The sequence below is a fragment of the Gymnoscopelus microlampas genome (genome assembly GCF_963454915.1).
Source record: "Gymnoscopelus microlampas genome assembly, chromosome: 3".
Lineage (NCBI taxonomy): Eukaryota > Metazoa > Chordata > Actinopteri > Myctophiformes > Myctophidae > Gymnoscopelus > Gymnoscopelus microlampas.
This window is the reverse complement of record NC_139940.1, coordinates 10,135,225-10,151,581: the sequence shown is the minus strand read 5'-3', so window position 1 is coordinate 10,151,581 and position 16,357 is coordinate 10,135,225. Positions and strand designations below refer to the sequence as shown.

At 40.8% G+C, this 16,357-nt stretch overlaps 2 protein-coding genes across 2 annotated transcripts; one reads left to right on the top strand and one right to left on the bottom strand.

The window, feature by feature from the left end:
• Nucleotides 1-1,940: 1,940 nt before the first annotated feature.
• On the top strand, nucleotides 1,941-7,033 carry cdc42ep5 (CDC42 effector protein (Rho GTPase binding) 5). Its single transcript, XM_084051861.1, has 2 exons — nucleotides 1,941-2,081; nucleotides 4,933-7,033. The coding sequence occupies exon 2, from the start codon at nucleotides 4,935-4,937 to the stop codon at nucleotides 5,886-5,888; it is 954 nt and encodes a 317-aa protein (XP_083907987.1). The 5' UTR covers nucleotides 1,941-2,081; nucleotides 4,933-4,934; the 3' UTR covers nucleotides 5,889-7,033.
• A 137-nt stretch (nucleotides 7,034-7,170) lies between these two features.
• grwd1 (glutamate-rich WD repeat containing 1) lies at nucleotides 7,171-14,818 on the bottom strand. Its single transcript, XM_084051860.1, has 7 exons — nucleotides 14,551-14,818; nucleotides 13,392-13,509; nucleotides 12,628-12,796; nucleotides 11,905-12,115; nucleotides 10,260-10,405; nucleotides 9,330-9,521; nucleotides 7,171-8,380 (listed from the first exon to the last, which is right to left on the bottom strand). The coding sequence occupies exons 1-7, from the start codon at nucleotides 14,786-14,788 to the stop codon at nucleotides 8,072-8,074; spliced, it is 1,383 nt and encodes a 460-aa protein (XP_083907986.1). The 5' UTR covers nucleotides 14,789-14,818; the 3' UTR covers nucleotides 7,171-8,071.
• Between the last annotated feature and the right edge of the window lie 1,539 nt (nucleotides 14,819-16,357).

The following is a 16,357-nucleotide window of genomic DNA, read 5'->3' as shown; positions in this document are numbered from 1 at the left end:
GTGTGTCGTGGAATGGAGCAGCAGCCTTTCATAATATAGAATCTCTGGTCACATCATCATCACACAAATATGTTGGGTATGTATGAGGCTACACCGACAAACAATGACTCACTTCCCTGCAACACCATTGTACGGATTGCTGGGGTTTGAGCGCTTTGCTCACAATTGTTTATCCCTCTCCCATGGGAGGAAGTGGAATCAGGTGGGTTAAAGTAGTCATGTCCTCTTGATCACCCAAGACAACCTCTGAGGACTTCTTCAAAGTCCCCCTCCTTTCATGTTGGTGTTTTCAATTATTGACAGTGAAGTGTTAATTAGACCCCCACAGTGACACCCAAATTTGTGCTGTTGTCACTGAGTGGTTTTGGTACACTTTGCTTAACTCACAGTGTTCCATAAAAAAAACAGCATAATTACAGTCAATTTCCCAAGTAATTAGGCTATGTGCAGATGCTCAGAATTGGCATGGTTTTCTGGTATAACATTAAGCTTCAACCGTGGACTGAAATACAGCTTTGATGAAGCGTCTTCAATATATATATCCACCCTCAGTTTAAATTCCATAGGCCTCTCATTTATCCATAACGACATGAGATCTGTGATTACTAGGCACAGGATATGGGAGTAAAGTACAATAATCCCCTGGGCCAATGCCAAGGACATAATCTTTCCCAGTTGGTATTGAAAACTTTAAAGAAAAACAGACAACATACCGTAGATTCACTGTTTTGAGAAAGTGCTGATCTACAAAATGGCCTAATTGTGAGCATGAAATTGTTATGTATGTCAAAGTTATAGACTAATTTGAGACATTTGGTAAGGCTATGTTAAGTTATATAGACTGTTTTGAGAAGATTGCTTGGGCCTGTTTTATTTGACATTGAAATCTGATCTATTAATCTGTTAATTAAACCAGGCTCTATGCTAAAGCATATTTCATAAGCTACAAATAATGTCCTTTAAAGTGCTTTACATTATTGTAATATAATATAAGGCAGTATAAAATGGGTTAACAGCTAGTTTATAAGACTACAGACCAAACAAAGTGCCTCTAGGTAGAAATTAAAACTTTAATATATTAAAAAAATAATATATTACACAAGTACATATGAAAGAATCCATACCTGTCTTCTATTAAAGGCTTTCTTTCCATAAGCTACAAATAAAGTGCTTTACATTATTGAAAAAGACAACGTAAAACAGTATAAATGGGTTTACAACTAAAAAGAATATAAAGCAAGTTCTGTTGGTACAAAATATATTACACAATATAAAATAAATAATGCAGCTATGTTGGCACATATGAAATAATCCATAACAGTCTTCTTTTAAGGGCTTTTTTTCCCATAAGAAGACAAATAAATAAAGATACAAATTAAGTGCATTACATAATTGAAAAAGACAATATAAAACAGTATAATTAATGGGTTAACAACTAATATAACACAATATAAAAAAAATAATGCAGTTATTTTGGTACAAATAAAATAATCCATAATATAAAGGGCCAAGGCTCATCATCCTTTTATAGGCCTGAGAATTCCTGAGAACAGTTCAGAACTTTCTTACTCACTCTCCCTATTAAATGTCGGCGTCACTTCCTCAGCCTTTAAGTTATAGTTCGTGGTACGGCGGCGTCTCGCGCCAAGAATAGCCGATCTACAAGCTCACAACGCGTCGCCTCCGCGACGCTTTGTGAGCTTATAGATCGGTTATTCTCGGCGCGAGATACCGCCGTACCACTGAAGTCTAACCCGGCTTCAGGCTTTTTGCCCGGGACTCCCTCTTTCTTTGGTGTCCCGCCCAGGTGGGCGTGGTTATATGCCTAAACCTAACCAAAAACGTGTGTCTCAAAACCACGCCCACCTGGTCGAAACACCAAGGAAAGAGGCTCTCCCCTATTTTGCCCATCCCTTAGGAAAAAAAAAAAAAAAGAAAATCGAAAATTCACGCAGAAGAGAAACGACGTTGAGGAAAAAGCCGAGTTGGTGGAAAGAGAAATACACCAAAAAAAGCCAGATGAACATTGGGATATCGAGGAAGAAAAGGCTGCCAAATACCACCAGAGAACACACTTCAAAGTAAGTTTTATCAAAACTTTCAATGTTTCGTTTCTTTTTTTTTGGGGGTAAAAAGCTCACACAGTAACTTGATATTTCCACCGATTATTCCTATTAGTCTCTCATGTTAGGTGTAACAGCTCTCCGTGGTTCCCTTCCAAGTTGTTCAATATTATTATGATGTCTTTTCCTCTGAGTATTTGATTAATAATCGAATTGGGAGGGAGGGAGGGAACGGGGCAAAGAAGGGGGGGCGGGGGGCTGGGGTAGGCAATGAGCCCCCCCCTCCCAACACACACACACACACACACACACACACACACACACACACACACACACACACACACACACACACACACACACACACACACACACACACACAGACAGACACACAAGTACAGTACAGAATGGGAAAATATAGACACATGCTAGACACAATTTGACTGGTAATTATTATACATTGTTAGTTATATGAACATTGTTTTAGGTTTATGTCATATTATATAGACATCAGACTTAACACACTGTCATTTCTTACCGTGACACTAAGGCCATATGTTTAGTTGATCTCACATGATACCCAATGTGACAACTGTGACAACACACAGATGATACTACACTAACTGCATTACCTAATACTGTTCCCTGCTGGGCCTTTAATAATACCAGATGATGGTCTTTTGAAGAGAAAGGCCTTATGTCTCTTGTTTTCTCCCTTATAGACCCCTCAGGGTAACAATCCAGAGAGAAGTATGTGCTTGCGTTGCACGCGCGTGTCTCACATACAAGTCCCAGCATGGTTTTCACAGCAGTATCAGAGCCACAAAGCTCTTTGGTTTCTCACACACTCTTGCACAACACACTTGATGTTTCCATGCTGGCCTGTCATTGCAGGCCAGTTAACATATGGCTGTCAACGTCCGGCTCTCCTGCAGCAGTTTTACACAACCCGCTTTTACACAGCCGCTCATTCTTTTTCAGTGGAATTTCAGTAGTGAATGTACATTACATTTTAATCAGAGTGATGTACAAAGCTAACAGTACTAGATCATTTCCTGTGTAAGCTCAGTGGGTAGAACACAAATACTGCAGTGTCAGGGTTAAGGGTTCCATTCCCCCCAAGCTCAAGAGACGTGCATTTTATGGTCTTTGGACTACTGTGCGTTATGTTATGTTACATTACATTAATTACATTATACATGTAGTTTCCCAGAGGAACTTAACATAATTGGAACCATAGAATGAGTTTGGATTCCTAGATTCCCAGTATTGTAAGGAGTGTGTGTGGTTCGGAGCCATATGGTATCTGTGATTCTATAAAGATCATGGAAGAAGTACCTATCAGACATAAAGGTTCTGCGTTCTTTCTACTGTACAGTATATCTGTGATCCAATTTTGTTATTTCAGGTGTGCAAATTCAGGACAATGTCTACTGTACACACTAGTCTGAACTTTCAGATTGCACTTTGATCTTGCTGGGGGAAATTCAGTAAACTTGGCATTGGGCCTGCACGAGTGTGCAGGCCCAATGACTTTGACCTTTTAATTATAATGGGAAAACACAAGGATGTACAAATAGCTTCATTGCCTTCTGCCATCGACTTAGGAACTTTATGTTCCAGCCAGACATGGCCCCCTCCTTATAATATTCTGTTCTTGCATTTGTTCCCTCTGTATTCCCCTTCCCTTGCCCCCATCAAATACTTTTGGTTGTAGAAAACATAATGTGTTTTGGATCAATCAATGTGGCAGCAATTACTTCAGGCTATCTGGTCTCAACACTATTATCAATGCTCATGTGAGTATGTAAAGCAAAGGAATGCAGTTCAGGGATTGAGTTTAGACCGTTGCTAACAGCATGTGTGTGATTTCAAGGACAGCAAATATATATACTGTATTACATGGGTCTTCAACAGGGGGTCCGGGACCCCTAGGGGTCCTCAGAGTTACTACAGGGGGTCCGCCAAATCTTTGTGTGATAGGATTTTTTTTACATTAACCACTTGAAGCCTAGCATCCCTTTTCTGAGGAGAACTTTAGCCAAAAATAGCAGATCTACAAGCTCGCGAGGCGTTGAAGCGGTCTGCTATTTTTGGCAAAGAGTAATAGGCGTAGAGGAAAAAACAGAGCAGCAAAAGTTTATCTGAAAAACACTTTTATACAATATAGAGGGGGTCCCTGCTTCATCTCTCTCTCAGCTAGGGGGTCCTTTCCCTGAAAACGTTGAAGACCCCTGCTGTATTATATATATATATATATATACTGTTATGTGTAAACCTATAATAATAATAATAATAATAATAATAATAATAAACTTTATTTGTATAGCACCTTTCATGACATGAGCAAGAATACAAGAGCAAAAAACAGAGCAAGAATACAATTACAGTTACAACTATAATTTAACAATAGAGCAAAAAAGAAAAGCAAAAGCATAAAACAACATTGAAATAATAGCAAAAGGCAGTGAATCAGGCAAGACATATGATGTCATATGGCATGACAGCCTCCGCTGCTGTGTCCAAGTAGAGATGACTGACATATTGATGACGTCAGAGTACTGCAGTGCCCAAATAAAGACATCACAACACATCATGTCTGCATTATGGCACAATCGCATACAAGTAATGGGAAAACCTTTGGGAGTGTACTCTCAGCCAAACATAACAGCAGGAGAATACGTGTTCGAGCAGATAGATTTCCCTGGCATTACACATATTGAGCAACGGTCTAAACTGTGTACTGCTGATTTGCATTCCATTGCTTTACAAACTCTCGACCAAGTGGAGTCACTGTGATCTATTTGCAATTCGAACCCAGTCTATCGTACACTATTACAATTTACTATGTCTTTTTTCTGTTGTCATCCAGTCATGCCACTCCACAAGTCGTCCCGGGCTCCGCGCCTGGACCCGACCATGATCTCGGCCCCCCTCGGCGACTTCCGCCACACCATGCACATCGGGCGGGGAGGCGACGCCTTCGGCGACACCTCGTTCCTGTCGAGTCACGGCCCTGCAGGCCCTGACCAGAATGCTCCAGGGAACATGCCGGGCGGCGTCGACTCTCAAACGATGGCCGACCATGACGGTCCAAAAGCAGCAGGTGACCTTGGATGCCCGGAAAGCAACACGATTCAGCACTCAGAGTCTGTGTCTTCTTTCGATCTGGACCTGGACCTGGGCCCGTCTATGCTCGGAGACATTCTGGGGGTGATGGACGGACTGGGCCTCGACTCGGACTGGACAAGCACCAACGAGGAAGAGGTGTTTACTCCCAACGGTGGTGCCGGCACGGCTGAAACAAAGCCGTGCAAGATAGAGTCAGACGAGGGGTCGATGAGCGAGCAGAACGAGTTGAACGGGAATAAGCTGGTTGACGACGAGCCGGTTGATGGTGGAAGGATAACGGAAGAAAATGGCATCAAGCCAAAGGGGCTGCGACCAAAGGTGAGATTCAGCGACAAGAGAGAGGAAATCATTCGCCAGGCCTCCGAGGAAGAGGAGGGTCAGGGCTTTGACTTCCAGGACGACGATGAGCTAGAGTGCGGCAGTCCGACTGTGGGGGAGGTCAAGCGAGGTACTCACCCGGTCAGCAGCGGAGGAGGCGGCGAAGCGGAGGTGACCACCAATCACAAAGCGGAAGTGCCACCCAGTCCCGCCTCATCGTCGCACAGCTCGGAATATGAAGGAGTGACGCCATTGGACAGGAGGAGGGTCGACAGCTGTCATTCAGAGACTGACTCCGATGAGGAGGAGGAGGAAGGGGGGGATGACGGCAGAGGTTACACGTTTGAGGACGAGTTTGACGATGAGATCGGCCTATAGGAAAATGAGCATGGCTCTCATGAAAACACATCTTTGCTGTCAAAGTGAATCTTGTATAGTATAGTATGTATAGTAGCATATTTTTCTTGATTCCTCATTTTTCCATGTCATACAAAAGGGAGGGGAGGTTAAACGGAGAATATTCCTGAACACAAAGCTGGACATAACAATCAACGGTGTTTTACGGGACTTAAATCTTCACCTTCAACCGTGCGGACGAAGTTCTTCAACTGGAAAACGCTTTACATTTTATAAGAGACGTTATAAAGTATTGCCTGTGTCAGTTTAAACAAAGCAGAACAAAAGCATAGCTTTTGTAAGCACTTTTCATTCATTTCAGGCATCTGGAAGCCTCGCTGTAGAACTGATGCTCAGTGGAAAGTTTGATTCAGGCAAATTGAATGATGCTTGTGATATTTTAAATTCAGAAGCAGTCTAGTGTTTGTGCTTCATTTTAACTGCAAACAACAGGTTTAAAGTTTATTACAAAAGAGTTTTTATATATATATATATAATGTGCCTTAAAGGGAGCTGTATTATGTACTATTAATGTGCTGTCCCATTACATGTTGTCTTAAGTTTCTTTTCATATTGCATGTTTTATCTTACAGTCTGGATTGGAGAATGTTTGTCAGTCAGTGCATTTGACTAGCCTTCCAATTTTGTGACTTTCAACCCAAAAAGTGATATTATATAAAACAAAGATATCCTGTGTATTTTATATTACTGTGAACTAGTCGCATTCTAAATCAGTGTGCAGTCTTGAGTCTGACAAACCCATGATCTGTCTGCCTGTATTTAGTAGACTTTTACCAAAATGTCCAAAAAACTCTTTTCTCTTTTCTTTCTGGAGTGTGTAGGTAAAACGTATGACCACTGACAATCTCAAAGTTAAAGTACAATGTCAGGTTGTATATCATGACCAAAAGTGTGCTTATTTTTGTACAAGCTTACACATGATGCCTCTTCTTGGACCAATTGAACAGACACAGTTGATGTTCATCTCATTCAATTGATCCAGTTGGTAATGCTGGCAACTGGGAGTGTATTTCTATGCTGGAGAAAGGTGCCTTTTCCTACATGTTATATTGTGGGTTTGTGGGGGAAGGAAATCAAATCAATAAAACGACAAAACTGGGAATACATCTGGTCTTTATTTTTGTCCCAACAAAAAGCGTACAACCCCACTGGAGAGACATCTACAGGAAGCTCCCAACATTGCCCACTTTCAACTTGCCGTTACTATTTTAGGCATGTCAAATATGTACAAATAAAAAAAGTGACCCATTAATGGAATGATTAGGTCGCATACCACATGGGCTCCAACGCCTGAAAGCTAGTCCCCGGTTCGATTCCTGACTGCATTCGATTCCACTTGCTTTCTTCCACTAGCATTGCAATGCTTTGCGTTGTGATTTTGTAGACTGTCTATTTTCACTATTGGTCATACAACTAATATAATAGAGCTTAAACATGACATCTTTTAAACCAGACTTCTTATTCTATTGTGAGGATGTCGTGAAAATCTGACAACCCCAATTCTTTTGTGCCATTGGAAAACCTGTCGGCCTACATAAAACACATTTTATATCAGCATAGTTGCCCTTTAAGCTAACAATCTATAAACAAGTGCCATCATCTAGGGGCCTTTGGAATTCTTCCAGGTTTTTAACCAGCTTGTCAGCCCTACTCAAAAAGTATGTACCCCGTGGCTAAGCCATAACCCAGAAAACCATAATGCTTAAACTAGCTAGAATAGAAAAGCTCTTCACACAACTGAAGAGTGTTGAAAAGGGTTTATTTTTAATTTAAAAATACATTACATGGTAGTTGGAGTCAATGTGTTTACTTATTCTGTCCTGTGAAACCAAACGACAGTAACAACCTTTTGTGTTTTAAAGAAGATTATTCATAATGAAGTCATAATTCAGTCATTGTTCAGATTTTATATTACCAAGATTCTTCTGATCTATAAAATGGAACAGAATGGTACACTTTCCAATGTAGTCACTTTCCAATATGATAATAGTCTCTTGTACATATTATCAATCATGTACTTTACATACATGCACATCACTCTTTTGCACACACACACACTTTAATTTGCTGGGATGAATTTACAATCACTTTCTCTCTGTCACACTCACACACGCTACACTGATACAAACTGACACACAAACACACTACACTGATATAGTCCTGAACAAGTTGAATCCTGACTGGGCTGTGGAGATCATGACACCCGGTAGCTGTGGATGCCAGTGGATCTCTTTGACCTCCGACTGACCCTGGTGCAGGAACAGCAACTGTGGGGGCAGATTCTTAACCCCTTCTGCCCTGGCACCCACATCACATGACTCCACCGAGAGATCCCATTGGCTGACGACATCATCGGCACCCGCGGCAGCGAACACGCTGGAATCCACTGGGTTCCACTCCACCGATGTGATGGGGGCACTGTGTTGCTTGAAGCTGGCCACGGGACGTCCCGACTAAACATAAACAAAAACACAGAACGAACATCCTTATTTACAAACTGTATAAAGTATAAAATCCTCAGTGTAATTATATTCAAGAGTGTAACAAGACAGGGTCTAAACAGCGTGGCTTCGATGTGGATCTCAGACTTCATAGCGCCAAGCTATATGTCAGTCATCATCTATAATTTATTTAATGGCATACGACTCCATATTTGGGCAAGGTTTCAGGCCGATCCGAGCCACAATGATTTCCATACGCAAATTGATTCAATTAGATATTTAAAAAAATGTAAAACATGTGGAAAAAATTACATGCACTTGCTATAGTTCTATCCCATAGGGCCTACAGTATGAATTTACCTCAAATAAGCCACAGGGAGTTTCACTGTACTCTATCTAGGCTCTACGCTGGGCTTTACACCTAAACTGATAAACCGACTGGGACAATATCTTCTCCATCTTTTTCTGCCGCGTGCAGTGAGAGGCCATTATCTGGGGACTGGCTTTCTTAAATCTCTGCAACCTTCTGCACTTCATGATTATCATGTTTTCATGGCAAGTGAAGATAGAAACAGGAGTGTGTTTGTGGTAATCCAAAACCACTGAGTAACAGGGACAAGAAAGATAGATATGAGATTAGATTGTGGTGTAGACATCTGTATAACAACCCAGGCTCAGGAGCAGAATGTTGGAGAGAGTCGAGATGTTCCAAAGATCTGATGATACAGCGTGGTTCTGCAGGAGTCTAGCCATCTATGAGAGGGTCGGTCTGTGTGTCTGTCTGTGTGTCCGGAGCCAGTCTTGCAAACCACTGGACGATCACTGTCAAAGTTCTTGTGCACAGTGCCACTGGGCCAATGTACCTCCACTAAATGACCTAGCTAAATTCTCTTTCACATACTGTATGTTTCATACCTTTTGAAATATTTAATTTTATAATGAAAGTCAATGGGGATTTTACCTGAAACTGCCGAAGGTCCCAGACTTTTAGGATGCCGTCGTCACCTCCCGACAGTATGAATGGTTCGCTCCGGTTCCAGCTGATGACGTTGACGTCTGAGGAATGTGCCTCATTGGCCGAAAGCATGGAGTTGGGCGGGGCACGGACGTCCCAGATACGGACTGATCGATCCACTGAACAGGATGCAAAAACCTGGGAGCGAAGGAGAGAGTGGCACGAAACTGTAGCTTTTCACTTGGCTATCCTAAACAAGGAACTGAATCTCATCAATATATGGATGAGATTCCACATATTGGAATCATCTAGTTTTAGTTCATTTAGCGCCATTCCTCTGACTGGAAAAGCTGGCTTGGGAGTCTCTCATATACCTATATACCAGTGGTACAGGAAGTAAGTCAACTAGACTACACCAACGTAGTGATGACCATGCTCATGATGGTAAATGTGTGATCCTTTAGCCCCGTGTAAGGGTAAAGTTCAGCTAAGTGGCCTTGTGGTTAGAGTGTCTGCCCTGGGACTGGGAGGTTGGGGTTGAATCCCTGGCCGAGTCATATCAAAGACTATAAAAATGGTACCCAATGCCTTACTCACTGCATGGCATTCAGCAACAGGGGTTGGATTGGGGGTTAAGTCCAGTGAAATACTATCATCATGTACATCAAGCTGCCTCACACTAAGAAAATAGATAGGCTTTGGGTCACATGCCTCAGGAACTGTTGGTTCCCAAGGCTACTTACTTTCCTCATAACAGTGGGGAGTATAGTTGGAGATATTGGAACTGGGTGTAGCACACCAGGTACGATGGTAAAGGATGTAGTTATCTACCAATGGAAGTTGGCAACAGTGCCATCTGATGGCAACTGCCATTACTAGAAGCCTGATCCAAAATCAGAGGGCAGCACAACACAGCTGCTTCTTGAGCGTACGTACGGTGGCTTCTGTAGGCGACCACTGCAGGTCCTCCACAGATTTGCTGTGCGAGCTGAACGGCCGTTGGTCAATCTTCCAGCCTGTCCCTCCCTCCTGCGGCTCCCACACGTGAATGTTTTTCTTGCAGTCGCCGCTGACCAGACGGCCTGTTGAACACAACAATGGCGTAAACTAAAGCATTTCAGCCTCATCACCATTACACATCATCAACCCGACTCACTTTCTATCTCAAATGACATTTGTTTTGAAATATCTGCTTTTAAATACAGGACTGCTTAGAACGTTTTGGTTTCACTACTGTTTCCTACAGCCAGAAAACAAAGAGTTAGTCATGGACAAATTCAAATATCACAATATTTTTGACCAAATGCCTCTATATCGATATTGTGATGATAATATACCTTTTTTTTTACTTTTCAAAAAACAATATATTAATTAATCCAGAAAGACAACACTTATGCCATATCACAGTTATCCTCAATCCCAGATGATATCTAGTCTCGTATCACATTATAATATCGATACATTGCTCAGCACTAGTTTGTCGTGCTCATAGAAAAGTAATAACAGATGATAAACCCTTAATATATATTAGTCATCAGTGTTTATGGGGATTAGGCTATGAATGCAAACGTTACACATATACGTTGTTATACCTTTCAAGCCAGGAATGCGTCGGTCTTTCTGACACATTCTTTTACATTTTTGGAATAATATGTTTTTCATAAAAACTTTAGAAAAAAAGGTCAGTTTTTAGAATCTGCCTCAGGTCTAAATAGGTTAAAAACAATAAAAACACCAAAGGATGCCGACCAGTTTCGACCCACATGGGTCTTCCTCAGGGTGTAGTTAAATGGACCAGTCTGGAGTATGCTTGGAGTTCACAGAGTTTGCCTAATAGGGTTCCTTACCTCGGTCTATGACTTGTTATTGACTTCAAGAGAACCTCTTTACCACCTGGATTTGAGTTGTCAACTTTTGAACTCTAACCGAGTGCACTCGGGTTGTCTTTGTGCTTAGAGCTACATGTGTCAGCATGATACATGTGTTCAGCTACATGTGTTGAAAAGGTTTAGGGCATCTGAAATTCTATAGTGAACCAAAATGTACTCTTTACAGGCTAGAAATGTATTAGATATCTAGAGCATATAAAGCCCCAGACTTCAGTTCATAGACCACCAACATTTCAATATTAATGTTGGTCTAGTTAGTATATGGTTAGGGGCATAGTGTCCAGGCCATAGACCTGTGAACCTACAGTATATTGCAGCATTTCCCAAATGGTGGGCCCCAAAAATTTGTAAAACACAAGATTATATTGATAATATAACATTAATAATATAACATTATTATTTTTCTTTCAACCCATAAAAAAAATGTTTTCATTGTGATACGATAAAAAGTAATACTGTGTTAGTTTCATTGATCCAAGCCCAAACACTATCAATTGTTTGATAATTAAACATGCATGAGCCGCGAACGCTTTCATGATTTTCAAGTGGGCCCCTGATCCAGAAAAGGTTGGGAACCGCTGCACTAAATGCACTGGTATCAATCAATCAATATAGTCTTTCTCGTATTAATCCACTAGATATGCAAGCATGAAAACATTTCACTTTCAATGTAGCGCCCCAACCCCATTTACCAGGTACTTTGGGTGACCAGTCAATCGCAAATCCCTCCGTCATGTGACCCGAAAAACTGAAGAGGGGAGTGGCCTCCTTCTGCTGTTTGATGAAGGCTGCCATGACGACAGAGCTGTGGACTGCCTGAACCTGAGGTCGTAGGTCAAAGATCTCCACCTGACCCTTCTCTGACCAGACCGCAGCCAAAGGCTGGTCCTCGCGCTGCGTCACCTGAGTGCAAAGAAATGCTTTTATTACTGAATGCTTCATGAATATATACACGTACTGTAATAGCCTGTAGCTACAGGCTAAGATTATTTTTCAATGGAAGCCAGCAACAAGAAGATACAAAACGATGCCCGGCGTTTGTAGCTGCTAGGGGTAGACCTAGGGGTCCCCGGACCCAACTTAAAGGACCACTGGTTTTATAGTGTCTACTCTAGGCCTGATTCAAAACGGCGAAAGTAATGACATCAATTGTGGGTGCGTTTCATTTAGGTGTTACTGTGTGCCAGCATGGACAGCTCATGTACAGCTGTGTACAGTTAATGTCATGCTGGCACACAGTAACACCTAAATGAAACACATCCACAAATAATGATGTTACCTCCGGCTGTGTTTACCTGTCAAAATGTCTGCTGTGAAAAGGTGACCTATCCTGGGTATCTATATTCTCGAGCACAACTAAGCAAACAGAGACAGGGATGTAAACGTGAGGTGTGAATATGAGGCCGGCCACATACTCGGACTCTGTTGATTCCTCCATAGTGAGGCATCATGGCCAGCTCCATCTGCGGCTTCTTATCCTCATCCTCATCCTCGCTCTCTTCTTCACTACTCTCCTCATCCTCATCTTTTTGCTCTTTTTCCACCTGGTTTCCATGGAGGTTGCGCATACGCATGACAAGCAGTCTGAGAGAGGGAGAGAGAGAGAGCGGAGCAAGTACAGCTTAGACCATAGAAAAGCTCAAGATAAGATAAAACTGCATTCATTAAACTATATTAATCCCTGCGGTGACATTTGGTCAACTCAGTAGCAAGGCAGCTACAGCTCCAAACGGAAAGGTCAACAAAATGGATAAAGATAACCAGAAAAAAATAATAATAATAAAGAACTCTGTTAACCACTTAAACCCTATAATACTTGCTGTACGTCTAAAATAGGGATACCAGGTTCACAGTGGTTCAATTCAAATGTCAAAAACAAATATTCTCCAATAAAATATCCAATAATATCCTTAAGAGAGTTTTAGTCCAACATTTCATCTATATTCCTTACTCTTATGAATCATCTTTCACACCTGTAAACTTGTGATGTGACAATAAAGTTGAATTTGAAGCCCTTTCAAAACAAGCCCTTGAGTTTTTACCAGTGAAGCTGCAAATGCAGCTAACTGAAACTGGGCATCATGGCTACATCAATGTTGTGTTAATGTGTGTTTAAAAACTGCCTAGTGCCTACAGCATGTATTAGGATACGTACTGTATGTCAACTCTTATAGCTTACCTATTGCTGAGAGCAGAGTCAGCTTGAGTGCCAGCACAGAGCACCATTGACAAGGGGAACTGCTCCCTGCCGTCTCCATTTGCATCTCTCAATACATCAAAGCTCAAACAGGGAGAACCTAATGAGGGATAAACATAAACAAACAGCATTATGATCTCCTGGTGACACTGATTGGTGCAATGTCTACACAGTGAATCCATCCTGTTAATTTAGCCATTTGTAACTCAGAGAGGGTACAAATGTAACCAAATGTGTTTCCATTTGTACACTTTCAGAGTTAAAGTAACACTCAGGATTATGCCTATGGCCTAGTGCAGTGGATCTCAACATCGGGTCTTGGGACCCTGAGGGGGTCTCCAGTTAAATGGTGGAAAGTTTAATCTTCACCATTACTACATAGTAATACTACTAGAGAATGCACAAGAATGTCTATTTTGATCAGAGTTTCACTGTCATCTGAATATTACTAGATTGATGTCTAAGAGATAAAAAGTAAATAAAATAGGCCGGTGTATAATGCATTAACCTTGAACATATAAAGAGTTTAGAATCACTTGTGGTTATATAACAGTTGAAACATGCAAGTAATTCAGTAAGAGTGAAATCTAAGTATGGTTATCAAATTTACAAGTTTCCTAGGGAATTATGGGCATCACTTCCTGTCGATTTGATCAGGTATCAGGAATTAAATCGACAGGAAGTTGATGCCCATAATTCCCTAGGAAACTTGTGGATACATTTGAAAACGTGTGAAATGTGACATTATCCACAATGAGTGCATAATTTCTAGGTCTGGTACTTTTAAGTACATTCTGATGCCATTACTTTTGTACTTTTACAAAAGTAAATTTTGAATTCCCGACTTCCCACATGTAACGAAATATTTCTACATTGATTGCAGTATTGATACTTTTACTTAATAATCCTTTAAGACCTGGAGACGCACCTGTGTCACTTTACATTTCTTTGGCTATTCAAAAACAGCAGATATACAAGTTCATAGCGCGGCTGTACTTGTAGATCAGCTATTTTTGAAAATTCTTGAACTTTTTTTTTTTTTTTTTCAAAAAAACTGTTAGGATTTAAAAAAATGTAAAGAATCGCCTCAGGTCTTAATGGGTACACAACATGTGAGTACTTTTTTCCATCACGCACTCGCCTGTTTGGCACTCATGGTACATGCGGTAGGCGGACTGGTCCATCTCCAGCTCCTCTCCCGGCCTCAGCGCCTGGAAGCCGGGGACGTACACCTTGTCGTCCTCTTTGGCCTCCTGCTTCACCTCCATGCCGTCTTCTTCTTCATCGTCGCTGCTGCCACCGTCGTCCATGTCGTCCACTTCGTCCATCTCCTCCCCTCCGTGCTCGCTAAACGTGTCCTCTTCCCCGGACGCAGACATCTTGGAAACAACAGCTGCACACAGCAGTGTTGCCAGATCTTGTGAGAGAAATGAGCAACCACCAGGTCCAGGGAAACAGCACTCTAACCCTATATATATATAGGCCTACATTGGCTATTTGAAAATAGCCGATCTACAAGCTCACAAACTCTTGCAATAAAATGTGGAATATATATATATATATATATATATATATATATATATATATATATATATATATATATATATATATATATATATATATATATATATATATATATATATATATATATATATATATATACACACATACATACATATATATATATATATATATATATATATATATATATATATATATATATATATATATATATATATATATATATATATATATATATATATATATATATATATATATATATATATATATATATATATATATATATATATATATATATATATATATATATATATATATATTTATATTTATTTTTATTTATTTTTACATTCTAACAACACAAATGCTCCCTGGCACAAAACATTTTCATGAAAATATTTGAGAACCACTGGTTTAAATAATGATTAAAATAATTGGAACAAGCCTAAATAACTACACGTTAGAAACCAGCCCAAAAAAACTGCAACCCGCAACTACCAATATTAATATTTACAAGCAACTTTACAGAAAAACAAGCCCAAAGTAGCTTATAATAAGCCGACATGGCAACACAGTTTGCTTACTTCTGGTGTGGTGCTTCCACGTGGTTTAAACGTCGTATTGATCCCATAGCCCTGACAGAAAGTGGCACTGTGATTGGCCACAGTTTATATCTGTGGCGGTGATTGGCTGGTGGGTTCTTGATATATTGTTGTTGATATATATTTCTGTTGTTGTTGTTGTTGTTGTTGATATATTATTATAACTCTATGGTTGTTGTCTAGTGCGGAGCTTTTGGTCTGGTCCAGACACTGGGATCAATCTATTTCATAAGTTGTAGAAGTTGTAGATCCGGTCTAGAACGGATACGGTAACAGGACCGTGTTCGTCCTTGTAGTGTTTGTGAAAATGAGCGGATACAGTAGGCGGGCTCTAGACCGGATCTGATCACTGAGCAGTAAATAGAAACCAAGCTTTCCACGTGTACCTACTGCGGAGCTAGCTGGTGTCATTGTTGCTAGACAACCGAGTAGCCAATCACGAGCGTCGAGGACTTTTGCCTGACATGACATCCTTACAAAAAAATAATCAAATAAAAATAATAACCCCCCCCCCCAGAATTTCTACAAGATCACAACAATCTGACATTATTTGCACTATTCATTGTACTATGGCAGGGCTGCCAACACTCCTGCATCCTGCAGGAATCACCATGACAATATCATGACGTATCATGACAATCTCCTAGATTTCTCCTGAATTTAGAATTTTAGTATCAATTCCCATACATAGATATATATAAGAATATCTATGTCAATTCCCCTGAACACAGGAAATTACATCTACTATGTTAAAAGGTTTCTGGGGGAGGACCCCCAGACGCACCCAGATGGGGGGGGGGGGGGGGGGGTCAGTGCATGCCATCATAC